Source organism: Xiphophorus couchianus, chromosome 6 (genome assembly GCF_001444195.1).
Source record: "Xiphophorus couchianus chromosome 6, X_couchianus-1.0, whole genome shotgun sequence".
Classification (NCBI taxonomy): domain Eukaryota; kingdom Metazoa; phylum Chordata; class Actinopteri; order Cyprinodontiformes; family Poeciliidae; genus Xiphophorus; species Xiphophorus couchianus.
Window position 1 is genome coordinate 21,852,547 of NC_040233.1, and position 27,749 is coordinate 21,880,295.

At 37.6% G+C, this 27,749-nt stretch overlaps 1 protein-coding gene across 2 annotated transcripts in view; it reads right to left on the bottom strand.

The window, feature by feature from the left end:
• LOC114147104 (retinal-specific ATP-binding cassette transporter-like) overlaps nucleotides 1-27,749 on the bottom strand; it is a 45,837-nt gene that overhangs the window by 13,964 nt on the left and 4,124 nt on the right. The window contains exons 7-30 of one of the 2 annotated variants that reach the window (XM_028021651.1): nucleotides 26,942-27,139; nucleotides 21,923-22,006; nucleotides 17,384-17,621; nucleotides 15,705-15,844; nucleotides 14,319-14,435; nucleotides 13,892-14,089; nucleotides 11,121-11,326; nucleotides 9,231-9,407; nucleotides 8,281-8,503; nucleotides 7,919-8,140; nucleotides 7,435-7,639; nucleotides 7,252-7,344; nucleotides 6,494-6,700; nucleotides 5,999-6,176; nucleotides 5,671-5,802; nucleotides 5,183-5,322; nucleotides 4,952-5,089; nucleotides 4,473-4,654; nucleotides 4,265-4,370; nucleotides 2,776-2,981; nucleotides 1,329-1,383; nucleotides 1,024-1,083; nucleotides 422-576; nucleotides 121-245 (exon numbers count right to left, since the gene is read on the bottom strand). In XM_028021651.1, coding sequence (XP_027877452.1) covers nucleotides 121-245; nucleotides 422-576; nucleotides 1,024-1,083; nucleotides 1,329-1,383; nucleotides 2,776-2,981; nucleotides 4,265-4,370; nucleotides 4,473-4,654; nucleotides 4,952-5,089; nucleotides 5,183-5,322; nucleotides 5,671-5,802; nucleotides 5,999-6,176; nucleotides 6,494-6,700; nucleotides 7,252-7,344; nucleotides 7,435-7,639; nucleotides 7,919-8,140; nucleotides 8,281-8,503; nucleotides 9,231-9,407; nucleotides 11,121-11,326; nucleotides 13,892-14,089; nucleotides 14,319-14,435; nucleotides 15,705-15,844; nucleotides 17,384-17,621; nucleotides 21,923-22,006; nucleotides 26,942-27,139 — 3,785 coding nt within the window. The remainder of the gene's footprint in view (nucleotides 1-120; nucleotides 246-421; nucleotides 577-1,023; nucleotides 1,084-1,328; nucleotides 1,384-2,775; nucleotides 2,982-4,264; nucleotides 4,371-4,472; nucleotides 4,655-4,951; nucleotides 5,090-5,182; nucleotides 5,323-5,670; nucleotides 5,803-5,998; nucleotides 6,177-6,493; nucleotides 6,701-7,251; nucleotides 7,345-7,434; nucleotides 7,640-7,918; nucleotides 8,141-8,280; nucleotides 8,504-9,230; nucleotides 9,408-11,120; nucleotides 11,327-13,891; nucleotides 14,090-14,318; nucleotides 14,436-15,704; nucleotides 15,845-17,383; nucleotides 17,622-21,922; nucleotides 22,007-26,941; nucleotides 27,140-27,749) is intronic. The other variant, XM_028021652.1, reaches the window with a different exon arrangement.

The following is a 27,749-nucleotide window of genomic DNA, read 5'->3' on the forward strand; positions in this document are numbered from 1 at the left end:
TAAAATCCTAATAACCTGGAACTGAAGTTTATGGTTGTAACTTGACAAAATGTAAAAAAGTTATAAGCGAATGAATACTTTCGTAAAACGCTTCACAATATTTTTGCATTATTGTCTGACCTGAAGAAGGTGAACTGTTGTCCGTACATCCGGGGCATCAGAGTTAAGCTGGGATATTCTCCAAACGGAGGGACAATCAGCGTGAAGATCAGAGAAATAAGGACAAAAGTGGCAGGAAGCACAATCTGAAACCACAGTTACATGTTTAAAGAAAGATCAGAATCTATTGGGCATTAGAAAATATAGATATCAACGTCTTCCCCCAGGTTTTTCCTCCTTCTGGAATAAAATAATTTGAAACTCAGAAAAATAACACCCATTTTGATCAGTGGATCTCCATGTTCACTTCGCCAAGCAGTACCTGTGCCAGGAAGTCTTTTCTGCTTCTCGTAGCGTGATGAAATCTCTTCACCAGCAAAGCATAGAAATGCTTCAGGATTAGTGAAAAGCCCTTCACCTGTCTGGATCCCTTCCCTGCACTGCTGTCAGAGGTAATCCCATTTACACCGTTATTCTCTATTATAAACAAGAAAACAAATGACAAGTATTAGTAAAACAAAAACAACACATTTTCAGTCAGGTAACTTTTGAAACTTTGTTAGCTAAAATTCTGATCTTAATTTCTGCAGATCTTTTCTTTATTTTCTATAGAATAAATGAGGCTTTGCTAAGTTTTGAAAGCTTATGCAGCAGGAAAAGAGCATTCAATGAACAGCAGCTGCTAAATGCTTAATGTAGAAACTGAACCCCTTAGAACTGGGTTGTTTTGTGGAAAATTCGTTTTACAATTACTCAATTTAATGGAAGTCCTTTTTAGGTATTCCCTCAAATAGGAAATGCAAGATTGTATTAATAATAAAACATGGCATTTACATAACCCAGGTCCAGTAGGTTCTACAGGAGAAAGAGGGGAGCAACTGCGTTTTTACTGAAGCTCTGTCCAAATACTCCTCTTTCTCTGACCTTCCTCTTGGCCTACACCAACTTTGCTGCCATTATGTCTTCCCTGCAACATCCACTGTTCTAGAGGTAGGGCAAACAAACACAAACTACAGGGTTATAAAACATAACAGATGCACATTTTACAAAAGTTATGTGGCTACTGTTTAGATCACACCTGTATAGTTCAACTACAGTAAGCATGTTTATATCAACATTACACATGCAGGTGTGGTGGAAGGATTAAGAACATGTTGGAGAAACAGACAAATGGGTCAGGAATTTAATTCCAGGAAAAGGTCACGCAGAATATCAGTGGTGGCATTTACCAGCAGTAGTGGCATTATTTGCTGCTTCTCCATCTGCTGTGACCTTTAGAAATATCTGGAAAGGGAAAAAGATCATCCTTTACCTTTCAAAACATTCTATGCAGTTATTTTAATACCTGGATGAATATAAGTATTTAAATATAAATCTAGAATGATGTGTAAAAATTTAGCCAACATTCCTGCTACTTTAGGTGGATAAGCAGGAAATGCATGGCTAAACCAAAGTAGAATCCAAGATATTTGTTTAAGGTTTCTAAGAGATAGTCATATGAGCAATTCCATGGAAATAAGTTCAAGGTGTCGGTCTAATAAAATGAATTGAATTGAATTATAATCGCAAAACCCAAATTTAGACAAACTTATCCACTGCTGTGAAATTTATAGCTATGGTGAAACTTGAAAGTTCAAGTTTCTTTCATTTAAGAAAATCTGACCAAATTAAGCCATTTAAAAAATGCTTCCCCTTTCAATGAGATAAAATCTGCACAATTCATACAAAACAATTTGCAGCACCAGCAAGGTTTGTCAGAGATTCTTTCACCCATTGTTTTTTTTTTTTTATTGTGTTAGATTTGTGCAGATGGGGGGAAACAAATGATTCTCCTCTGACCTTGAAGAGCAAAGTATAAAGCTGGGAAGGGAGCTGATTTTCTCTGCCAGTTGGCAGTATGGGGGTTGTATAAAGCTTCTTGGAGGCTTGGGCTGCCTACTGCTTGAATCTTCAAGTGAAGTGAAAAGTTTCTAGAGAGGTTTTGTTTACAAGCATTAAATCCAATCTTGGTGATTCTGGTCCAGTTTGTGATAGGGCAGAGTAGTTCTGGAAATTAAGAGGGAAACTGTAAGTTGTTTAATCTTTTTAAAGGGTGGCCTTTATTTTTGATGGATGCTGGAGATTATCTAAATTCCCTATTTTTGAGTTGTATAACCTTTTATTAACATAAAAAAATCTGGTTTGTGCAGGAGGACTGCAGGTGGAAGATTGGGGTGGTGCACAAGTTGGCGCAACCTTAACTTCTTACATTCTAAATCTATTTACAATTTTATAAAATCAGAAAAAATTTTCTGCTAAGGGATTCTAATTTATGTAATATTTTTTTCATTTGAACACAGCACATACAATGGTCCATGACACAAGTTAAATTCAGTTGAATACTGTAAAATTAAAACTGGAGGTGGTTCACATCCTGGCCACCAGATGGCATTAATGTGCTTCAAAATCAGTCTTTGGTATGTTTCAAATAAGCATCAGCAGGCATCCCAGCTGCACTAGGACCACTTTGAGGGAATTTTGTCGCTAACAAGGTGGCAAACTTTGGGACTGGACCTGAGAGCTAATGCAAAGTCCAGGTTCGCTCAGTAGTCTGGATTTTTTGATAAATGTCAAGCATTTTAGGCCAAAAGTTCACATTTATTTATGCTATTAACCCTCTACTGCCAATTTCCCTACCTCCTCTAAGGACGTATCAGAGATGCCAAAGCTGCTCAGACCCATATCAGCAAGAGTTTCCTCCAGCTCTCTAAACAGGCTGGCATAGGCTCGATGTTTGAACCCTTTATTAGGGAGCAAATAGGTCAACTCCTGTCCGATGGTCTCAATGAGCTTTGCCTCGGGAACGTGATGGTGGATCAGACTGGTGATGTTGTCGATGTCCCCTGGGAAAGAGACAGAAAAGTTACAGAGTTAGGAACTTTTCTTTTAGCAAAGTTTTCCCGAAGCAGCAGAAACTGAAACAAGAACAAAAGAAGAAAAACTGCTTGAAAAGCAAAACACAACAAAAAACAAACACTATTATTCAAGAGAGAGAACCTGTGCTTGAACAACTTTGTGGTGTAGCATCTTAAACAGCATCTCCTTAGGCAGATGAGGAGCAAAAAGGCTTTTGTATCAATATCGCTTCTAAATTATTAATGTTTGTAAATAATGTGAACTGTTCCAGCCTGTTTTAGGATTTACAGCAGAGATGTGGTGATGGAAATTGTGAAAAGATCCTGTTAGCACCATTACTCACAAATTGCTCCTGATAGGAGTGAAAAATAAGGGGAAAATGTGTTAATGCCTGTTTTTTTCAAAGGACAATTTCAATAAGGGTTAAAAAAATTTTAATGTGCCTCAGAGTCTACAAGAGAGGCATTAGAGGACATTGTTACCTGAGTAGATACCATTCTTTTGTGGACAGAAGGGGATTTTGTCATTTGGTTTAAATATGTATTGGTTTATAGTGCTACTTCTCTCCATACAGAAGACAAATTAATCTGAATTAAACCAGCAAAATTTAATAAAAATGCAAGAGGTCTAATTTTATCTTTATTAACCTGTCTTCATGTTCAAAACTGTTAAAGGATCTAAGATTATTTCTTGAGCACAAATGAAGGTTACTGCTGGGACAAATGTGGGGAAGTTGTAACAACATGAAACCAAATTACACACATCCAAGATATTCTGCCCTCTAGTGGGGGACTAAATATCAAAAGTAGAACTTATCAGTTTTTTTTTCCAAGAATCCAATATGGCTGTTTATTATCCATGGAAATTAAAGTCAGTTGCTTGGTTCAGACATGAATTTGGATTTGAGCCATATGGACAGTGGCCCAGAGCAGCATGAGAAAGGGCAGACACATGAGCTCCAGATAAAAAACTAGGACTTTTCTGTAGGAACATAGGTAAGAACCCTGGGATTGGTTTATCTGTGAATAGTTTTGAAAACAATGTATACATTTCAAAAAGAAAACTGTTTTAATTTCCAGTTACATTAATACCTTCAGCTTATTTTGCTAAACAACCTTTCTCTAATAGCAGAGATAAGGAAAGGCAAAGAATAGTACGATAATGTCCTTTACAACAAATAAGAAGAGACTTGACTGCAAATGCAACTTCTGCAGGAAGTGTTGTTTGTGAGCATGCAGATGAAAGGTTGATAGAGAACATGAACACTTACCATCCAGAACTCTGTCTAGCTGCTGGTGCTGATTCTGAGACTGATCTTTGTATTTGGTGCAGATGGAGCAGGAACACGAGCAGTCGGAAGCACAATCGCATTCATTCTGACAGAAACACAGAAAGACACGGGCGCTTTCAACAACAAATGCAATAAACACTGACAGAAGAGGAGGAAACAGTGTTCTTTGTCTGCAGGCACTGCTCACCTCTCGCTTCCTGATGTCCTTCATGCGGCGTACGAGTGTTAGATAAAAGCCGACTCCAAAACAGTTTTTGAGGAAAAGGGGGGACCCGCAGCAGTAAAGCTGTCCTTTAGAGATGATGGCGATTCGGTCACTCAGCAGGTCGGCCTCATCCATGTGATGTGTAGACAGAATCACGGTGCGGCCTGCATGAGTACAAAACTTTTATTAAGGTGACAAACATTTTAGCTCACTCTGTTAAAAATGTAACAGAAATAAATTTTCACAGAAATAAATTGTTTTAATTCTGCTTTCATTCTTTCCTTCAACAGCTATGACTAAGATATTTATAGTTTCAAAAGTTCACTACCAAATTAGGGAGTGTTTGGAAAATGCCAAAAACGTTTTTTCATTCTTTAAATTCAGCATAAGCTTTAGAAAATGTCTTGAGTGATAAAATCTTGGCCAAAATTTGCTAAATGTAATTAGTTAGTGATTTTCACCTGTTCTATATTTCAGCAGGAGATCCCAAATGGATCTTCTGGAATACGGGTCCACTCCTGAGGTGGGCTCATCCAGGATGACAACCTTGGATCCTCCGACAAATGCCATGGCAACAGACAGTTTCCTTTGCATGCCGCCTGTAAAGTGCAGACACATATAGTATCGAGAGGGATCAAATAAACTGACCTTCTCTGTCCTTTCTGACCCATAAACAGACACAAGTGGCAGACCTGAAAGGTTCTGAGCCTCTTCGTCTCGCTTGTGAGGCAGGCCAAGGTCCAACAGCATGTTCTCCACCTCTGCCTCAGCCTCCTCTGGAGTCCGACCCTTCAGCAGCGAGTAGAACAGGATGTGCTCCTCCACTGTGAGACTGGAACATCAACATGGCCGTAGGAATCCATCATTTTGAGAAAAGAATAGAAAAGGGAAAGAGAATAAAATGTTGCTGGAATGGTTTAACCTGGGTAAGTCTTCAAGAATTATTTGTCGTTTGTAAAGAACAATCATGAAGGGAAGTTTCTTGTGCAGCTTTATGCATGTGGAATAAACAATGTGCAACAAATCTTGATAATCATTCATCATATTCCTCTCAGTTCACAACAATGAACTGAGAACTGAGTCTATCAGACAAAATCATGAAATATATAGATCTGTTGTAGAAAAAAAAAGTTCAGAGTATGAATAAGTTTTGCAATAAAATGCAAATGATCCAACTCACTGATTGAAGAGGATGTTGTATTGAGGGCACATGCCCATAGATGTACGGATGATGTCTATGTCTGTCTTAATGTCTCTTCCGTTGATGTAGGCTGTGCCAGATGTGGGAGGATAGAGACCAGTAAGAATGGACCTTAAAAAAAATAAAGATTTCCATGTTAATCCTATAAAGAAGCAAGTGGGAGTTGCTAACTTCCTTAAAAAGTGAATAAGACAGGAAGAAAGGATGGGTTTTTATAAGTCTGATAAATTCTCATGATATTTTGATCAGTCTATGTATGAGTTTTTCATATCTGATTGAACATGTGTTCAGTTTCTTTTCTGCTTACAGTGTTGTTGTTTTTCCAGCCCCATTGTGCCCCAGGAAGGATGTGATCTGCCCTTCGTAGAAACAGATGTTGAGGCAGTTCACGGCTGGACGAGAGCTTCCGTCATACACCTTGACCAGATCCTGGATCTGCACCCCCAACACCAGGCCCAGGGGATCCTGCTCAAAGAACACCGGACCTGTACGGAGGAAAAAGAGAAAAAAAGATGAAAGTATTTACAAAACTGCATTGGAAATAATCAGAGCATCATTTGATTCATCTCTTGGGAAGAAATTCGGTTTCAGATCAGCTGAAGTTTTCTTATTTTAGTTTCTTAGAGCAATAGAAGCCTTTATCTTATATGTAATTATAAAAGACTGCATTCAAATTATGCTCCTTTGTAATTCTCATTTCACTTTAACGCTGTTGTGCAGTTCCCCTTTCTGTCCACTAGATGGCTTTAGAGAGTTCTCCAACAGAAGTCTAATTCCTCTTCAGGGTTTTTATTTCCCTCACCTTCACTCCCATCATTCGGATCTTCCTCCTCCTGGTTTGGATTTTCTTGTTGTTGTTTCAGCAGCTCCCTTTCTCTCTCCAGGCGCTCTCTCTTACTTTGGTGCTTGCAGGTTTTCTTGCTGGCCGAGCCATTGCAGGTATAAGTCTCGGGCGTGCCTCTGCTCTCAATGTCCAGCTCCTGGTTCTCTGCTTCTGGTTTCTTGGAATCTGGTTGGGAAAGATAGACTTCAGTAAAGGTGCCTGAATAATGACTTCCTTGCTCTGAAATGTGATGATTTGTTATACAACATTGTACTTGCATTTACATTATTTTACATTATATAATAAATTATATTAATTGCTTTTGGCTAACACCATGTATTTCTGTATGTGTACATTCTTGCAAAAGTGATCTAATTAGATACTACTTTGTAAAAAATATTCCGAGCAACAGCTGGAGCTTTTAAACTCTATATGTGCAAGGAGTTGCTTCAAATTATTTACAGCAGTAATTTCAGTGAAAAATAAATCACTTATTATTTACCTTGCTGCACTACTTTATGTTGCTCTACCACATAAAATCCTAAGAAAATGCATTGAAATTTAAATGTGACAGCATGGGAACAAGTTCTAAGGTTTTTTCTAAGAGCCACACCCTTAAGGCTTAAACTCTATGTAAATAAATGTGATCTGCTAGATCAAATAATACATTCTTCATCATTTTAAAGAAAAGTAGCACTGCTCTACTGCCTCAAAAAAAATTTCCACAGGAGACTAACCTTGCTCGGTCATTTCTTGGTACGACGGTGCAGGTTTCTGCCAGTAGGAGGGTTGGAGAGGGAAGTAGAACGGTCGACCGATGCCGTATTGTCCTGTAAAGCAAAAATTTTTGCTGTAATACTCAATTGGATAAAATCCTAATAAGTTTGTTATGGTGCAGTGCTTAGTATTAGGACTTCAACCTGGGAACACGTTGTCCAGATACCAGGCCAGGATTCCATAGAGGACGGCATCAAACACCATCATGAGGATGGAGGTGAGGAAGGAGTAAGTGTCTTTCTCTAATGGGCTGGTCTGAATGTTGTTCCACTGCAGGCCCAAACCTTGCTCTTCATACCGTGAAAGGTATTCTGTCCCAAAGCCAAAAGCTACCGGAGAGAGCAAGCTCTAGGAAAGCAAAAAGGATCCACAAAGAACACTAATTCAGAAGTGAAACTAGCATGCATATTCATCCTACAGGAATGTTTTTGACACATTTAAACCAAACAGCATAAATTATCTTTAGTTCTGTTCTTGCAGGTATGTCTGAAAGCATTTAACCATGAGATGTGTGTTCATAGTCAGCCAAAGGAAAAATGGAATGGTTTAAAAATACTTCCTACGCTCTCTGAGTTTGCAAAACACCTTAAATAAAAAAACAGTCTCAAGAATAATAACCAAACGTACTGCCACCAATTTCATGTTGTTGGTGATGCGGTCCTGCCATGCAAAACACAGGATGTGAGGCAGGTAGAGGGTGAAGTAGATGATTCCACTGCAGGCAGCAGCCAGGTTGGCTTTGTTGAAAAACACACTCATCAGGAAACACTGCATGATGGTGGCCACAGTGAAAATCAGCAGGAAGAAGAAGACAAGGAGTGGGTCGCTATAATTCAGCACCTTTCCGCCCTGCAAGAAAAACAAAAACATCTTTTTAACACTTACTTCACTCTAATACTGCCCACAAGAGGGCAGCATTACTCTCTTTAAGAAAAGAACTCTTTAAACAGACAAATGAAATTTCCACTTTTCATCAGCTGTCCTCTCACAGTTATGATGGCTGTCAGCAGCGCTGTGCTTGCAGTCATTATGATGAAGCTGTCGATGAACCATGTGTACCAAATGACCCCATTGCTAACCCCCATGACTTTGAGGGTCTCTTTGAGGCGCAGCTCCTTCTCTAAGACGATGCTCTTCACTGTCATGGACACCGAATAGATCCAGGCTAAGACCATGAACATGGGGAAGCAGCGGTTCAATGTGATCATGAAGCTGCAGAAAAAGTGAGGGAGGAAAAATGATATCAAATCCATCTATCTGCGATGATTTTGTCTCTCCACAACAACAAACATCCAAGACGCTTAAGTAAAACAAAAGTTCACTGGAATTGTTCAATAAGCTAAACGTTTAATGAAACAAGATATTATAAAAGATTTTATAATTAGCTGCACAAAGGAATAACAGAACAACCTGGACTGTGGTCATAAAACATTTTATAATCGGAATATGCAGCATCCGTAATAAAATACACACCATAAACCAGATGTTTACATACACTGTGTTAAAACATAACTTTTTTCTCTCCTATTTTTATTTTTTGACATTGAATTTGACTAATCTTTTTCAATTTCAGGTCAGTCAGGACTAACAAAATTATTTGAATTTTGCTAAACAGCAGAATAGAAAAAGAAAAAAAAGTGACAGAAAGTTACCAAAAACAAAACTGCAGAAGGGATTATTTATCTAGATGGAAAGAAGTATCAGATGAATACTTGAAAACACTTTTATCCATGTGATGACATTTAAAAATAAAAAAAACATGGTTTAACTGGCTTATTTAATCAGCTGGATCACTGAAAATCACTTATAATTCACTTGTCTTATCTAAAGTAATTAACTCTTAGATATGATCTGTGTGAAGGAATTTATCCTCAGTACTTCAGAAAACCTGTTTGCATATCTTTATTACGGCAGCTAAAGCACTGATAGGTCAACTCACAGGTCATCGACGTAGCAAGGATATGGCATCTGCTGAACGTAAACCCCCAGTGGCCAGTCATTTCCGGTGTGAAGCTTGATGATCCCATGTTCGATCATGTCCTGCAGGTACGCAAAGCCACCCCACAGGTACCTCTGGTCCTCCATCGGGTCCGCTCTGGGGCCGGGATCCCAGTATCTAAGACATTTTTTTTTAAAACAACTGAATTAAACAGGAGTTTCAGAAGATTCCTTTGATTTTTGAAGGATATTTGATTAATGAAAAAAAATCCCAAGCATTGATTTCATTAAAATATTTGTAACTAAATGAATATCCCAAAGTCTCTAAAGCCGCATATGACACATGCGCATCTCCTTGATAAGCGGATAACTGTGTGACAGATCTCTGCTACAATCTGATTATTCAATTGTATAGAAGCCGGACTCCCACTGGGTCCATTAAGGCCTGTTGGTGAGCTGTAAACAGCTCAAAGTGTTTTTGCTCATGTTCAGGGGGGATATTGGCATACTGTCTGCCTATAAATGGGAGCTCAAACAAAACAGAAATGCATATAAGTGCTGCATGTGGGGAGGATTAAAGGATGCGTAATGAGTTAATGTGAACCACCAACAAAGTTTGTGAGACGCAATAAAAGCAGCTGGTGAAGATTTTCCCTCTCAGCGAGAATGTGACAAGTATATATGAAATGGTTCATTGATGTGGTGGTAACAGTAGGAAAAACAATGAAAGGCCAAGGGACTGGATGAGTCTGATGGTGCAAGGCGGTGTCTAAAGTGATATCAGTATACTGCTGTTTAATATCAGGATTTTCTGTGGATCATTTGCCTCAACATAAATAACTTTTAAGAAAATCAGTAAAATCACACAAAAATCATTGGATATGTTTATATTAATTAGTAAAACAATAAATCTGCTTTATAACAAACTTTATCTATACAAAACACTGGTAAAGATTTGTAAAAAGCCTGAAAATAAATTGATGTAAATTGCAAAAAAAATCAAGAGAATCCAACTATTACTTCTATCTACAAACCCCCCAAAATCTTGCTCTTAGCAGAATCATAGGCACAATACATACTGACAACCCTCACATTTCTACAAACAAGTATAACTGATTTTTTTTTTTTTTATTCGAGTCTGACTTGTTTAAGTTTATCTTGTGTCTGAAAATTCTTATTTAGTAATTCACAATTTCCTGTTTCTCTGGGGCAAAACAGGAAATTTGTGTGAGCAAATTTGCTCTTTGCTCACACAAAAAGCAAATTCTCTTGACCACTCATCAGAAAAAGAACGACTAACAAATGTGTCATTCCAGTAAGCCAAGCTTTAGTTGATCTCCATGTGCTATGTAAAGATAAAGAAATATTAAAATGTTTAAAACAATTGTGCTGAGTTTGTATTGTCCTTATGTGCAATGAGTCGGATAAGTAAAGTGAAAACTCTCAAAAGCTAAATGTTAGAGAACATACAAAAAAAATACTTCTTGGGGTCACCAAGTCTCCATAGAAACCAGTTAGATGTTATCTGCAAGCCTACTGGCTATCTGGGAGGCAAGGCAGGAAAAATACTTTTATGTCCCACCACCAGAAAGCTTCTTGATTTTCTTTTTGTGCTTTGACTAGAACTCTTCACGTCGTCTGGTGTGAGCCAACGGATTAAGTGTTAGGGTGCAGTGGAGGATCTGTGATGCTGTGGGTCAATGTCAAGGTATCATGCACAAAGTACATTGCTAAATATGGATTTTCCTCAACATTTAAGTAAGTATAAAAGGAGCTATATCATCATTTCATTTTAAAAATAAATGCATAAGCACAACAATTAGAAGTTATACATTTTAGGTGCACCACGTCTACAGAAAAGAGATTAAAAAGAAGACAAAGCTTTACAGACCTGTCTTTAATCTTGTTGGTCCTCTCCACTGAGTCTATGTCCATGCGGATCTTGTATTTGACGTGTCGAGGAATGCTGGTGGTCCAGGGATACATGTCCATAAAAACCACACCTGCCCAGAACTTGTTCTCCTCCAGCAGGTACAGAGCCTGATGAATCATCTGGGACTCATCCGTGTAAGCCACAAACTTATCCAGGCTGACACACTGCAGACACACACACAGTTGGGAAGACAGCTATGGATTTGGTGTTGTCAAACTGGGAAGCTATTGTTCAGATGACAGCAATAAATCTTTCAGATATAGCATTTTGTTTCTTCTTGCTGATTTTTGTCTAGTGAAATGTACCGAATGCTGCAACAAAAATTTGTTTCTCTATTGAACTGCGGTTAGAATAAAATAGAGCAATGAAATCCACTTTCCCTCTCCACCTAGAGTACAAGATCAAAGTGGAGAATTAAAGATTTGCTTATCAGAGTCATGGTAATAGTTTTTACAAAGGAAAATCTCCATTCTGAGGCACGATTATTAAATCAGACAACACATATATGACATTTCTAAAGGATTATTCCCCCTGAGGTCAAAGCCTAACTGACATTAGACAGGTTTTGTAGCATTTAACACGCAGAGCAGAATTTAACCTGCTTGTTCTTCCAGCAGTCAGCCCATTGATAAACACCAGTGACCTACTTTTACTGGCAGTTGTACACGGCCTCCTCTGTATTTGACAAATTGCGTGGCATGATTTACTTTTCTTTCCTCGTCTCTTAGCCCTTTTCCCCCACATTCTGGCTCAAATTATCATAATGTTTTTTCTTTAAATAATTTTCTGAACCTTTGGGTAATACTGTGCTCCTTATTTGTTTATTTTTGTTTGTATTTCTGTTTTTGATCCACATTCTTGATATTTATCTTTATTAAAACATCATACTTGATGACTTTGAAGTTTTATATTGTTGTCTGACAGAGAGCATTCTTGACTTGGCTGCCCCTAAAGATGGATATTTGTTTTTTTCTTTGAGAATGAAATCTAGAGTTCCTCGTATCTTTCCTGCTAATGTGCTAAAATGTTATTTCTTTCACAATGGCAGGTTTGATTTTTTTTTTTATCTTGGAAAGCTTGAAAATCCAGTGATTTTTTTTTTATTGCTTCTATTTAATTGAAATTAATTTAACACCAAATACAAGTCTCAAAGGTTAATACAATGCATAGCAATATTTCTTATGGGGCTGAAATGGCACAGAAATTATGGTCTTTAAATTTGAAAAGTGCGGTGTGAGTGTGTATTTAGCCATAATTACTCAGACACCCATGAATCAAATGAAATACAAACAGGGACAATCTGAAAATAATTTATGGTTTTCAAATATTATCCGTTAAAATGATCTGTCTTTATTTAATTTACCAAATAGCTCCACATGTTTGTGTTTTTATTGCATTAGATAAACCCACATTAAAATTTAAATTATTGCTAAGGTTATAAAATAATATCACAGCCTTTGAACTTGTCACAAAGAACTGTTCAGTCCATAATTTGAAAAAAATAAAAAGTCTGAGGTCAGGGGGTCTGAATGCAAATGCCCAAACATACCATTTCAACAATTCTTAAAATAAATGTGGGAAAACGTATCATTTTCCTTCCAGTTTCCAATTAGGTACAACTCTGTGTGGTAATATCACAAAAAAATCCAACTAAAATACATATTCAGATATAATGTGACAAAACTGTGGAAAAGGTATTTACTGTTTGAACTTTACTGGGAGTTCTGGTCACTGTTTTAGGTTCTCCTGGTAGCAGGGTGTCTTTTTTTTAGAAACACTTTTTCTTTAGAGTAAAGACGTTTGTTGCAAATTTTGTACGTATTATGCAAAGATAAAAATGAACTTGAAATGAACTGAACCCAGACATATTCATTACAGCACATATTTATGCAACTTTTACTTTATGCATTATTCCTTCACAAGTACAACATAAAACATGCATGTTTGTCACATGAATTGTTTTATCTACAGCTCATACTTGCACAGCCCTTCTGCATATGAAATGTCTAAAGTCTCCATCTGGATTACTGGGTGAGGTTTCTATTCATATTTATGGGAGTACATTAATGCTCACTCAAAGATAGACGTAGGAGAAAGATCCTCAGTGATACACATGTTCCAGAGGAGTTGTAGTGTGAGAAACATCCACTCCTGACAGAGTGAGGGGACTTGATGCTTGCTGCCACAGCCGCTCAATGCACTAGCGCTAGCTGACAGCTGTATCTAATTGGCTAAATTGCCTGGTTTGTTTGCAGGACTCTGAAGGGTCCTGGCACTGAGTGCTGCGACAAAAGACAGATTTAGATTCCTGCAAAGATAGGACTCTTTCTAAAACCACAACCCTTGGCTCCTTTCAAATCCCACAAGAGAGGAATGGAGTGAGTGAGGAAAGGAGGATAGATAGAGTGATTTGTCCACTTTATGAAGAACAGGGGTTGGTTTCAATGCTGAGCTGTACACTGAACCACATCTGAGCTCCTGAGGAGGGTGACTCATTCCCACCTACTCTCTACTTTATCACCGGCTCCACAATGGAGGCGACAGCACACTTGTTCTCTCCACCTTTCAGGCTGACGGACAGGAGAGAACCTACAGAGCAGTGATAAGTGGCTCTCTCTGTCTGAAAAGGTCTTGCTGCAACCTGATGGAGCAGCGCTGACTGACTTCTACTTGTACAGGCAAATAGGAGGTATTTACACAAATCACAGCTACAGCAACGGGCTCCTTACCTCTCCGTATTGGTTGAACATGCGTATGATTTGGTCAGCAATGTTAAAAATATTCCGCCAGTCCAAGTTTGGCATTCCCTCCTCCCTGTCCGCCTCTGGTCCATTGTGCAGAAAGTTGAGAATATCTTTAGTTGAAAACGTGCTTTCCACCAGACTGTTGTCCATGAAGTGCATCACTGTTGGGTTCCTCAGGGTATCCTGAGAAAAAAGAGGATAATGGAGCGTCATTAATATGGCTTATGTAGCATATGTAGCACCAGGTTGAAGAAACTTTTAAGGGATTTTTTTCAGAGAAAACAAAATTAAGATTTATTCTGTGTATATCTAAAATGTTCACACCAAATTACCTCTACTACTACTTTACCTTTCGGCACTTATTGTTTGACATGTGTAGTGAAAGTTGTGATCAGAACAACTATGTCCGTACCCTGATCATGTTCATCTGGACACTGTTGTTGAAGAAAGCCCAAAGCTGAGGCCCAACCTCCTCCCAGGCCTTGGCAATGTTCTGGAGTCTCTCCAGCTCCTCAAATGTTGTATTCGCCTGGTTCCAAAAACAAACAAGTCAAATTAGAACTAAAACTAAAACATGTCAATCATTTGTTTAAAAGTACAAAGATGAGCATTACATTTGGAACATTACCTGCAGAGCTTTGCTTTTCTTTAACTTTTTTTTATTATGTTTTTTTGATACAGTCTTGTTAATAGGATTTAATGCGAAGACCAACACAAGTTAGTGCAAAATGGTAAAATGACAAAATGTTAACAAGTTCATGGAGTATAATTCTCTGGCGAGTCACTGTAGCATAAGTAACAGTTGCAGTAAAACCACATAATCTGACATAAACAGGTTTTGTTGTTGGTACCTCTGGATGTCAGGCAAGGTCATGCTGTCTGGTTCAAGCTTTACAAGTTGTTTTTACATCACGCAAATTTAAATAAGAGACCGCAGTTGAATATATTCATAACAAATAATAAGAACATGAGGTTTGCTGGTTTAAAAAACTCAATTTGGTAGCCAGAGAAGCATATTAACACTGACTTTTATGAAACTTTGTGAACCTAAGAAGAGTTTTATGGCTAGGGATCACAGAACTGTTTATGCTAATATGTAAGTAAGAAAACTTCATCACATTTCTGTATTTAGCACTTTTCAACATATAGAGATTGCAAAATGTGTCACAACTGTAATTAAAACAGGGAAAAAATAACAAAAATTGTACATGTTCTTCACTGACAATAAAACAGTCACTTTATAGTAATTTAGAAGCTGTAGAAACAACCAAACCAAGGTAAACTATAGCCTTTACTTGATCAAAACTTTAATTTATTTATAATCTTGGTCTTGACAAAATGCAAAGCCCTAATCTACAAAATTTCTGCTACTAAAGCTCTTTGTTATTTGTGTGGATAACATCACAGAGTACTATTAAAACCTAGAAAGGATCTAAAAAAATAACCAGTTTTAATTTGCACAACAAGACTGGCGAACTAAACAAGAAAGACAAACTCAATTCCTGTAACAGTTGCTTGAAATTGATGTGTGCTGTGCAAAAAGCAATTGCAGAGACAGATCTTTTTACCTCCTCCACCCACACATTGAGTTTATTAATTTGATTTTCCTCTTCCCCTGCCTGCCCCTGTAGACCTTCCACACCTATCCTTTACATTCAGAATCAGGTCAATTTGAGTTGGGGGTTGTGTGAGTAGAAAGACATTAGGAGTGTTAGAGAAAAAAACTGAAAAAGGAGAGAAAGGGTGTGTAGAGGAAATAAAAGAGGTGAAGGGTCAGGCTGAAGGTGGACTCTCTTACGCTCTTTAATATCTGTCGGACGGCCGGGGAGTCAGGCGTGTACAGGATCTTTCCCATCAGCAGGGGCTTGACTAAATTCCACACAATCTTTGTGACGGGGTTGGACTCCAGGGTCTGCATCAGGGAATTACAAAACGGAGCTGTGGGCAGAGAAAAAGCCAAGATGCTCAGAGAAGAAGAAGGAATGTTGGGGGGGAAAAATGACTTCTTCCAAGAAGAAAATTTCTAATTTGGTTAAAGTGTGAAAAAAGTATTATTGACACTTCTACTGCAAGCCTGAACTCCTTCAACTCAACTTGAATGTCCTATGCAGACACAAAATAATTATGTTTTCACTTGCTAAACTTTTTCACATTTTGTCAGGTTAAAACTACAAGCTTCAATGTATTGGGACTTACAGTAGTTCATAATTATGAAGTGAAAGAAATGTATTTTGAAAATAGTTTGTGCCTGTATTCAGCTACCCTGAACCACCTTTGACCTTTTGTGATTTGCTATATGTCTCTATCAGCTACAGAGGCTACAGTTTTCCCCCATTTTTCTTTGTCAAATAGGTCAAGCTCCATCAGATTTGATGCAGATTGTAATCAAGATTTCTTTTTCTTTTTTTTTTTTTTGCCTCAGATTTTTAATCAGATTTAGGTCTGGACTTAGACATGAGCCTTTATCTGAACCATTGCACTGCAGATCTCACTGCATGTTTAGGGTCACTGTCCTGCAGGAAGGTGAATCTCCACCACAGTTTCTAGTCTTTTGCAGCCTCTAATAGGTTTTCTTCTTATATTGTCACGTATTTATTCCCTCTGACTTGTGTGTTGTGTTTACTCTTGAGGATGGTGTTTTGTCATGAATATTCTCTCAAAAAAACAAAAAAGAAACAATACTCTGAGTCCTTTACGAAGCAGCTGTATTTATAAAGATTTAATTATGCATAAAAGGACACTATTACCTCCTTGGTGACTTCTGGAGGCAATCAGGTATACTGGATTTTATTTAAGGGTATTAATGTAAAATGGGCCAGATGCATATGCACTGTAACATTTCAGAAACCAAGTACCCCTCTACCAATCATGTATTTTGTAAATATCTGTTCGTGTGTGACGTGAAGTCCCATTAAACACAATATTTGTGGCTTTTCAGTAGGAGCTTTTCATTACATTTTACATGCAAGGAAGTGAGATGGTTCAAGTTGATTAAGAGATGGATAAACTGTTATGCATTTCTTTGTGACAGGAGCTTTTCAAAATCTCTGTTTAGTTGCAGCCCTTTCATGTCATACATGACCTTTTGAAACATGAAAACCAAAGAGGAAAAGAAACCCAGGTAATAAATGAAGCAATGTGTGCTTTTTTCAAGAATGCTCTTTCAGTTTAATCTTCAAGTTTTGATAGGCAAGAATTAAACTGGGTGCTTATAGCACTATAAAAATGTGCAAGTGCATTTCTTTGAAAGAGACTTGCAGTAATAAAACGACTTAAAATATCCCCTGAATTCTCCTTGAACTGAACCACTCAGTTTCCTCGAATTGAATTTGAGAAAACAGTAGCATTTTATATGGAAGAAAGAGCACAGAAAAGTTTCCTGAAAACTGATCTTTTCGCACAGTAATATAATGGATGTGATCCGCCTGTTGATAAAAGGAGTTTCATTAAAAAATCGTTCATGTCTTATTTACTTACTGGTGGCGTCATCATAGACATAGTTGTGATTTTTGCTGCCATTCACCCCCAGGAACACCTTGTAGTTGTTGTCTTCATACCAGTTGAAGGACAGAACCCTGGAGCCCCCTCCCTCTGGGTATCCGCAGAACAGGCTGGACACCCCGGACATCAGCTGGGTGAAGGAGGAGGGACCCCCAGCTTGGAACAGAGAGGAGACCACCCTGAGGAGCTCCTGAGAGCTCTCTCGTTTCAGCAGCTGTGGAAGACACAAAAAAGGACAAGTTACCGTCATGTGTATGCTCTGTTATTTTTGTATGGTTAGAAAAAGCTTCTAAATCTAAATAAAAGTAATAACTCTTATGCTGTATTTTTATAAGTACATACAGCACCCTCTACAACTATTGCCATCCATGGTAAAATTGATTCTTCTTTTATTGCAGGACCATAATGTTCCTCAGACTTATGAATTAATCTGAGTTGTTACTAAACTTAAATTTGTAATCAAAGACTTCCTGTTTCAATGGCTATAAATATGGCATATCACAAACACATATTTTTCTCAGTCATTAAGAACAATAAGAAAGATCACACTTCAGGGTTCTGAGGACATTCTGAGGAGCAACGTATTCGATGGGACATTCCTCAAGCAGCAGCGTTACCTGGACAGAGGAAATCTCAATTTTTGTTAAAATCATTAAACAGCTATCAGGAGTACTCTACAAATAGAATATTTCTAGGTTAAATTATGAAATCTTTCTCGCAAAAAAATTTTATTTTCTCTAAGTGGTAAGAATTGTATCGATCAGGATGCTGTAAAGATGACTGATATTCTCTGTAATGTAATTTATTTTGATTATCTTAAGAGCTGTCTGCACCTGCTGCTGTCCTACTGTAAAATGGCTTACATAAAGCACATGTAATTTCTATAAAGGTGGAAAGTCCACTCACATTTAAGAGGTGCAGCAAATGTCATAAGATCTCTGTTTGTATGCTCCAAACTTATCAAATGACAGGAAAATATGATTCTACTGACTGACAGGGTTTGCACAAATGTAGCACAGACAACATCACATATAAAAAATATTTATTTTATCAAGATGAATTTTTCACTGTGTATATGTTTTCAAATAAAATGTTGGATTTTTTTCTAACTTTTATCTTTATGGTGTGAAATTATTACGCGGCATTAAAAGATACATTTTCTTTAAAATTCTTCTGAGGAGAAAATTATTTTTCATTATCGTATAAAATAAAGCAATGTAAGGTCACCTGAGCTCACCTGACCTTGAAGACATTTAGTCTTCTGGCACGTCAGAGTAAATATCCTCCATCCTACATTGCCTTCAACAGGATAAATACATGTTTTTCACTCCTTGGGAATCTAAACAATTATTTCTGAGATGTCTGACCTTTAACAGGTAATTACATTTATGGTAGGGATATTTACGTTGCTCATATTCATTCATGCCCTGTGAGCTTCATTATATAAACGATCACATGAAAACAATAGTTTGAAAGATAAGCAAACATGCTGCTCAGACGCCTCTTCTCACATGATGAGGATAGCCACGGGGGCGGGTGAAATATCCTCCTATTGACAAGACAAAAATAACTTCATGCAAGTACAATCTTTTCCCCAATGTGCATCGTTTCCTCCCTAAAGAATTATGAGCTAGAAGGTAGAAAGTTTTCCCTCCAGCACATTATGTTGCTGTTGGAAACTTACCCTTTAAACAATCTCATGCAAAAACAAACATTCAGAGAGGTACACTTCTTCTGAGGATAATTACAATTAACCCAATTTTGTCAGCAAAATTCTTGAAAGTGATTTATTGCTATTTCCCACACAGCATCCTCAAAGCTACATCTTGTGAAAGTGCACCCCTGCAAACTCTCACACATGGTCTGACACACCCCTGGTTTTTTCATTGCTAACTCCCTCTTCCTTCATTTTTCAAATTTATTATTTTTCACACATATGGCGAGCTGAAAACACACATAGGTAATGGGGTAATGAGAATAACTGGCTCACCCTTCCGTCACCGTGGTGACACAAAAGGTCCCACCTACAGGATGTGTCACTTCGAAGGAATGTCTCTTTCCCCCCCTCTTTCTACTCTCTACATGCACCTCCCACCAGTCTCTTTCTTTCTATCATCCCTTGCCGAAGTGTTTCTGGGATGTACTCCCTCCTGGGACAAAAAGAGAACGTGACGGAGCACACATCTCATCCCAGGTGTTTTAGAGGTTATGATTTTTTTTGAGTTTTCAAAAACCTTTAGAAGATTTTGCAATCTTGAATTGGCAGTAAACAGTAGGACTAGACAGAGAACCAGAGTTGTTTTGCATCTCTTTCCCGTATCTGTTTTCAGAACATCAGTGAGGCATTAGTAAATTCTGGTCAATCAAACATCCAGAAACACAGTATTCCTATTAGTTGTTTGAGGTACTCCTGCATTCCCTACAAGATGATATTAGTTCCAATTGATAAAAAAAATTATTTTGTCACAATGTTGCCTATTTTAATTAGGCAATACTGGCATATTGAAAAACAAATTACATGTCTATCAACAAGTAGATTATTGGGAGTTTTTTGAGTGGTTGTGGAGTATGTTACCTTTTCCATTTATATTTTACTTTTACGTCAAACTGACAGAAAGTTTCAGTGTTCAATAAATTATCATGACTTTGATCATTATTAGTTCAAAATAATCAAGTTGTCGATTACACTTTCAGTTTCAAGCACCTGCTATGCCGATGTGAGTGACTCTTTATCACCACAGACAGCATGGGCAGACGGGGATATGAAGCAATATTACTACTGGGCCATTGTGAGTATGCTATTTATAATTCTGATGTATTTGTTATGTTATAATTTTGTACAGGATATTATTCTTAATAATATTTTTGATCTTGTTTATATATATATATAATTTTTTTTAACACTTTTTGATCTTTTGTGTGAACCTAAATAGCTTGATGCTGATATCACTCCTGAATTTCCCTGTTTTTAGACAATAAAGGCTATTTCTACTCTATTATATTACTGCAATACTTACGTTGTTGTTGCCTTTTTTATAAGGCTAGCATGTATGGTATACATGATATGTGATAGCTCCAACAAAATATAAAGCTATGCAAATTTTGAGTGATACACTGTCAGAACATTATAGTTGCTTCTTTTAATTGAATTGAACATATACTGTACACACAGCATATTTATAGTGACCACCATAAATGCCTGTGGGGCATCCCAGATGTGATTAGTAAGTATAATATGTATACAATGCACTAGTTTATTCCAAGTTTAAACATGGCAATGACTTTCATTCATTTTCATAAAGTATTACAACTAGTTTTAGGCAAATACCTCATCCTTAAGAACTTGGATTAGTATTGTTAAAAAGATTTGGACTGGGTCATCCCTTGTTATAAAGGTTGACTAACATTAGGAAGGTTTTGCAATGCAAAATCATTCATTCAACTGGAATTAGTAATTTTTATGTTCAGCTTACTATTCTCTTCCTGGAATACTGTAGTGTTACATGAACATGTGTTGTCACTCTTGCATTTATAATAAAGAAGCTTAACAGCCAAAAACTGGGGATGAGTAACTGTGTTGAATTTGCAAACAGTTGTGTCTGCAAAGGCTCCTGAGGCCAATTTATTTCCATGAAATTGAATGAAAGTATTTGAGTGTGCATGCCAAGGAGAAAATTAAGACAGAAGGGGTGTGGGATGCATGACAACATTTCAACTCTGTTGTATATGCAATGATTTTATAAACTACAGTTCCTGTTAGATGTGCTAAGCCTATTTAGCCAACAGGGGCATTAATCTTGCATTATTAATGGGCTCTTAATAGTTTAATTTAAACATTCATTTTCCAAGTTTGGAATGAACTTATGAAGAACCCACTTCAATTAGTTTTAAGACAAGATTGTTTAAATTTATTATGGCTTTAATGTAAATTACACAAAGCCAAAGTTAAACATACAGGGTCAAATATATACATGGTCTCACTAATATTTGGTTAAATACCCTAAAGTAAATTTCATCTTGACTAAATGATTTCTTTGGCAATCTACAAGATTCTGGCAGTAATCTGGTACAGATTAAAAGGTGTATCAGTTGCTCTTATTTTACATAAATTTTTAGAAGGGTCATTAAGTTAGATTTCCTAGAAACCATCATTTCTTTGTAAGAGACAATCGTCTTATTTTTCTGGCTCATTTCCAATTTTCTTTGGGTGGAGAGATTAGCAGTGCACATCTGTTATTTATAGTGTGCATGCATTCACAAGACTTTAGGTAGCCCTCTGCTTCCCATGACTTTACACACTGCTAAGATAGATTGGTCACCTGCACATGTAACCCCCCTGCATTATAGAAACCATCCCTCAGCCCCCTCTAGAACAACTTCTTAAACACAGAGAAGCGGAAAAGGCGAGTTTCCTGCAGAACTAAAAATACTGGTGCCTTTGAACCCTGCATGACTCATGAGAAGAAGAGGACAAGAAGAGGAGAGTGCAGAAGCAGAAACACTGAGAGTACTTACAACTTGGATCTTCTCTGACGCTCCCTGGAGAACCAGACCCCAGTAATGCAGATCAATCCCCTGGCTGTCCAGAACCTGGGGCATCTGTGAAAGCAAAGTCACAAGATGGATTAGGGAGGGAAACATGCCAGCAGAATTGAAATAAAAATAAAGTTAAAATTAGAGATGTCAACACAAGTGTCCTTTTGTTCTTCTTTGTCAAAACAATATCCATCATGTGACAGGTTTAGACAGGAGAATACAGTTTATTAACTACCGTTAAATGCTGGAAACTTCTAAGAAGTGTTTTTACTCCAAGGAAGGAAACATTTTTTGCATGCTTTCCTTGCACATTTACAGGAATTGCAAGTAGCAGCCTACTGGAACAAAGGCTAATCAACCTAACAAATTCATCCCAATGCACTGTTTATCTACTAAACAAAGGACTTGAGCTATTTTTTTAGCCACTCTTAAAATTGAGATCAATCATTTGATACGAAATCAAAGCAGCTCTACTCTCTACAGAACGCCCTCAGAGGGTTTGTGTTTATGGGAAAGCATTAGCAGAAGGTGTTAGAAATCGCCTGGTCAGAGCTAACTGCTGAGGGTATAAGGAAACCCTGTGTGCCAAGGCAAACACATACATGTGATATCCTTCCTCCTGCATTCCTTGTGCCTGCATTTCAATGAACGAAGGAAGGACTGAGGCAGTGTGGCGAGGACTGGGGAGAGAAAAAGCAAAGGGAATAGGAAGGGAGGAGTAGATAGGCTGATGGAGAAGGGAGTCAGGAGCGTAACGATGGTGAAAAAGATAAGCCAGAGGTCATTACAGTAAAAGTAAAAGGGTGTGATTTAAATATTTGCATTTCAAATAAATATAATGGAGGAAGTGTTACATCCTTGAGCAAAGTTACATTTTAGACATTTCAATTGAAACAACAATTAATGAGATATGTGTTAGATGTGCTTTGACTGTGTGCTCTGAAGGTGCCTGGGTCAGAAAAGAGCAAAATTGAACATTCTGGGTTATATGCAGCAAACTAGCAGTATTACCAGAAACTTCATCCACACAGAGAAACGTGGTAGCAGAATCATACTGTAGGAATATTTCACTTCAAAAGTCTTAAAAGTCCACTATCATGCCAAAATCCCCTTTTGGCATGGGAGCCAGTAGAGAGTAGAGTTTTATCTTTTGATATAGAGAATAAAGTGTGAGAACAGATGAGTGTGTGACACACAGCCTCTGGGGAAGAGCATGAGTCATGATAGGTTAATTAACGAGTTGCTAATCAAGCTGTACTTGTTTTCCCTTCCTATGAAAAATAACCATTCTAGTGTTCAGCTGCCTCTTCCATGCTGTTGCTCTGTCAGCTTGGTGGGACCAGACAGGAGCTTGTCACCTGCAAAACGAGCCAACATTGTCAACAGCCAAAGTTCTTTCTACTAGAATTAAGTGATCTCTGTTCTGGGCAAGAAGGTAACAGCAGGGAGAAAAGCCAATTGAAGCGAAATACAGTACTGTCCTTTAAGAAGGTTCTGAAAAAAATGAAACTGAGATAGAAGTTCTCCATCCAGCATGCCATTCCCACTAACTACACAACAAACATATGACCAGATCTACAATGTGACTGGCGAGCAAAGCTTTTACATGTCAAAAAAGTCAGGACTTAAATCCAGTCACAATCTGCGGCAAGAAAATTTATACTCACAAACACTTGCAATCCAATGTGACTGAACCTATGCTTTTTAAAAAGGTGTTTAAGGGGAAGTTCAATTATAATGGAGCCTGTATTTATTAGACTTTACATTGTACAAACAAAAAACGTATATTTTTTTTATTTACAACACTGGATGGAGCATCACATAAATGGCAATAAAAAGCATGGAAGTTAGAGGCTGTAATTTGCTGTAATACTACAGGGTTAAAGGGTTCTTAATCAGTTCATCCACCCTAACATGTCTCAGCAGTACAAAAGAAAAATAAATATCTCATTATAAATGTAAACTGTTTTACAACTTAGTTTTTCTTGGATTGCTTCCAAATAAAGCCTACTTTCACAGTAGCACAAGTCTGCAAGAATACATTTTTCATAAAAAGAAAACTGATTAAGATCTGAAGCAAAACAAGGTCAAAAGAGAACCAGCACTACTGCGTGAAATGTACAGTCCCAGCAGTGAAGCACAGAGGTAGGAGTGTGATAATGGGACGTTGCTTGAGTAAATAGGGAAGCGAGACATTTCCAGAAGAGGGAATCATTAATACCTGTTAAAATAAATGCTGACTGACTAGTTTAGTCTTTGTCTGAAGCCAGTAGGAGGAAGAGGAATAATACAACAAAACAATCTGAAGTACACTGCCAACATTACTGTTGGATTTCTAAAGAAGAGAAAGGTGCAACCTGAAAGTCAGCCAAGTGTCACTCATCTTGAATTAGATAGTTCTTTTATGTATTTTTATTTTTCCAGAAATCAAACAACACTTCTCATAGACGCCGCCAGAAATCAAGTATACAGCAAGAGGAAATATTTTCAGACATGTGCAACATTTTTACTTCGGAGTTTGGCTGTTGCTGAAAATTGTGTACAGTAAACTGCTGCTGTGCAGAAGTCTGTATTAATTCACAAAGTATTTGCACAAATATTCTAGATAGTTTTACAATACAGTAACTGCAGTTAGACAACAAGAATTAAACTAGTCTAAAGAGAAAAGCATGCATCTATAAATAGTTTCCCAAACTTGTACAGCCACTCCAAAGTCTAGCTACATAACCCAGTCAGATATTTATAGGTTCAGTAAAAACCTATAAAACCTCTAAATGTTTTTGCAATTGCAACTGAAAAGTGTACAGAAAATAGGTAACTGAAGGCAAACAAACTTTTGTTTGTTTTTTTCATTAGATTTTCTATAAACCTTAAAGCAATGTGTGCTGTGAGCTTGAATGAAGTAATTAGGCGACAGGTGTTTGTGGAGTACCAGATGAAGCATGCTTTCTTATGGAATGCTCAGCAGGTTGTATGCACGTCCAAGCTAAGCCCATTAGCAAAACAGGCCAATGCGGATAATGCCATATGATTTCCCTGAGCCAGTCAGATGACTCACCCGGCCTGAACCTGAATACCTGCATATACTAATAACCACAGGGTGTCATCGTAATAAAAAACAGACAGTTCAATCAGATTTGTAGTTTGTAGCTTGATTCTGCCTTCTCTTTTTTTTTCATTTACAAGTTTCCTCAAAATATCAGAGATAGATTTGTTTTCTTTGATCGTGTGCACTTGATGAAATAAAATAAAACAACATAAAATAAAAGCTCTTGTTCAATTACCTGGAAACTATTAATCCACAAAGGTGACTGGATCAGTTTCACATTCATGAAACATGATAGCAAACCTCAACAAGGAAACTTCATACATGGTTTCATTTGCAGTAATATACTCTATGTTGTGGACAAACCAGCACTGACTCATTTACTGAAACAATTGCTTCTGACAGAGCTGGGAAACTAGTTGGTAATCTAACATATTTTTTTCAGTTGCTAATAAAAACTCTCTGGTAAGATAGTTTTCATATATCTTGTACATTATCACACATTGTTACGCTACAACCACAAAAATCACTTCAGCTCCGTCAGATTGGATTGAGAGTGTCTTTAAGCACCATATTTCAAGTCTGAACATAGATTCTCAGTTGAACTGTGTTCTGGTCTTTGACTGGACCATTCTCAGGTATCAGGTCATGTCTGTTCTGGAAGGTGAAACTCCTTCCTTTTTTCTACCAGCCCGTAGCAGTTTCTGACCCTGCTGCAGAAAAGCATCCCCACAAAAGCTCATCTATCATTACACATGTTGGCCAAAAAGTTCAATATTGATTAAATGTAACCATCGGATCTTCCATTAAATATTTGCTGTCAGACAAAGTGCAAATATGGTCAGACTTGTGAATGTACAGCAAACAGTTGACATCTGATGACCAGTCCTTCCACCTGACCTCTGGCTCTCTGTAGCCTCAGCAGTTACTGTGGACCTTTTAGGTCATTTCTAATCTGTTCAATCAGTTTTGTTGGATGACATTGTCTTGTGCCATTTTCATTCCATTATTGGATGATTGATAAAACAGTGCCCCATTACACCACTATTGCAAAAAACTAACATTGGCTTAAGACTGCTTTAAAATTCTGTGCCTGGGTCTACATGAAGCTGTTTCTTTACAAATGTCCCTCAAGTTTATATGTATGGTACATTTTCAGCAAAAAGGCAGTTCAAAGTACTTTACATCAAGAAACTTATAAAGACTGAAATTAAATTATTCAGGGGTTTACTCTTCTAATTAGGTGACGCCTGAGGGAAATCAGTTTAAATGGATTTTATCTATGGTATCGACGTTAATATACAAAAAAAGACTGAAAAGCTTGATGCTCATATGTAAAAAATAATTAACAACCACAAATCATATTGCTTTTATTTCACAATTATGAGCACTTTGTGATGGTCTCTTGCACATGAAATTAATTCATTTAGGTTTATGTTTGTCAGCAGAGAAAATGTGAGAATGTTTAAAGGGTGCGTTTTTCTGCAAACTAGGTGCTGTAACACACAAACTGCACTCGCCAAATTCCGATCTCAATGCTTGTTCTTGCAAAAACATGCATTCCCTTTTTAAAAAACTCCAAAATGAAAGTGCCTCACACCATTAGAAAGGATGTGTAGCCTTAAGTTTGAGTGGGAAGATAAATGATGGCAGTGTGTGGAACCACAATTACACCTGCTGCCATGAGATTGCACTCCTCCAGACTCTGAAACTGCAAAATGCCTTTTAAAGTTTCTCCTAAATTGCCATTCAGATGAATCATAAAGGTAGCAGCAAAGGAAGGCATCCGTGAAAAAAAGACTTTGAAGAAATAATTTTTGCCAGTCTACATGAAAATAAACCAAAAGGGAGACTTCATACTGTCCGCATACATTACAGCAGAAAAAATGCCAGGGGGTTTAATAGGAGGAAATGTTTTGTTGAGAAATGTCACTTTTAAGTAAACCACCAACCAGTCTGAAGATCTTGAAGAAGTCCAGATTTGCATAAAGGATGTCTTCAATTCTCTGCAGCCTTTGTTGGCTGAGGGCACACATGGCATTGCGCACCCCATGGAGTCCCATTCGACTGGGGAAGATGATGAAGTGCTCCAGCAAGGCTTGGCTGCATGCTATGTCTTTCAACTGTAGGTCTGGGACACCAAAAGCAAACTGGGAAACACAAAAAGAAAGGAAAGCCCTGCTCAGAATGTGTGCATTTTAAAGAAAACACAAAATTTTTAGGGTTTCATTAAACAAACTTGTTCCGAAAGAAAGAAAGCTAGTATTGCACCCAAACCTAATGTTTCTTTTATCTCTTTGGCCTAAGACTAGCCGAGTGCCAGGGGACAGGGTTTAGCCTCCAGGTGATTGAAGCAGAACTCTCTTAACTTAAAAAGTTTAATTGACCTTCCAGGTCACTGATCCTTCTCTGTCCAAAGAGAGAATTTCAAGTATCTTGGTGATATATTCACAAGTAATGGTTGGATGGAGCAGGAAATGGATAGACAGATTTGGGGATTGTCCGCTCAAATGCAGGAAATGTCCCAGTCTATGGTGGTGAAGAAAAAGTTGAGCTACAGGTCTTGGTTTACTGGACTGTCTGTGTTATGTTCTTCTATCTTTTTAATCAAGTAAGTCGATTAAGAACCAGTTCTCAATTGCAACAACACCCTGGTTTAGAGGTGGCAGATGTTGGGAGTTTCACACTACCCAAATATAGACCCAGAACCAGCCCAAGGGAATATAAAGTCCTTCTATTTTGACAAAATCTTAGGATCCT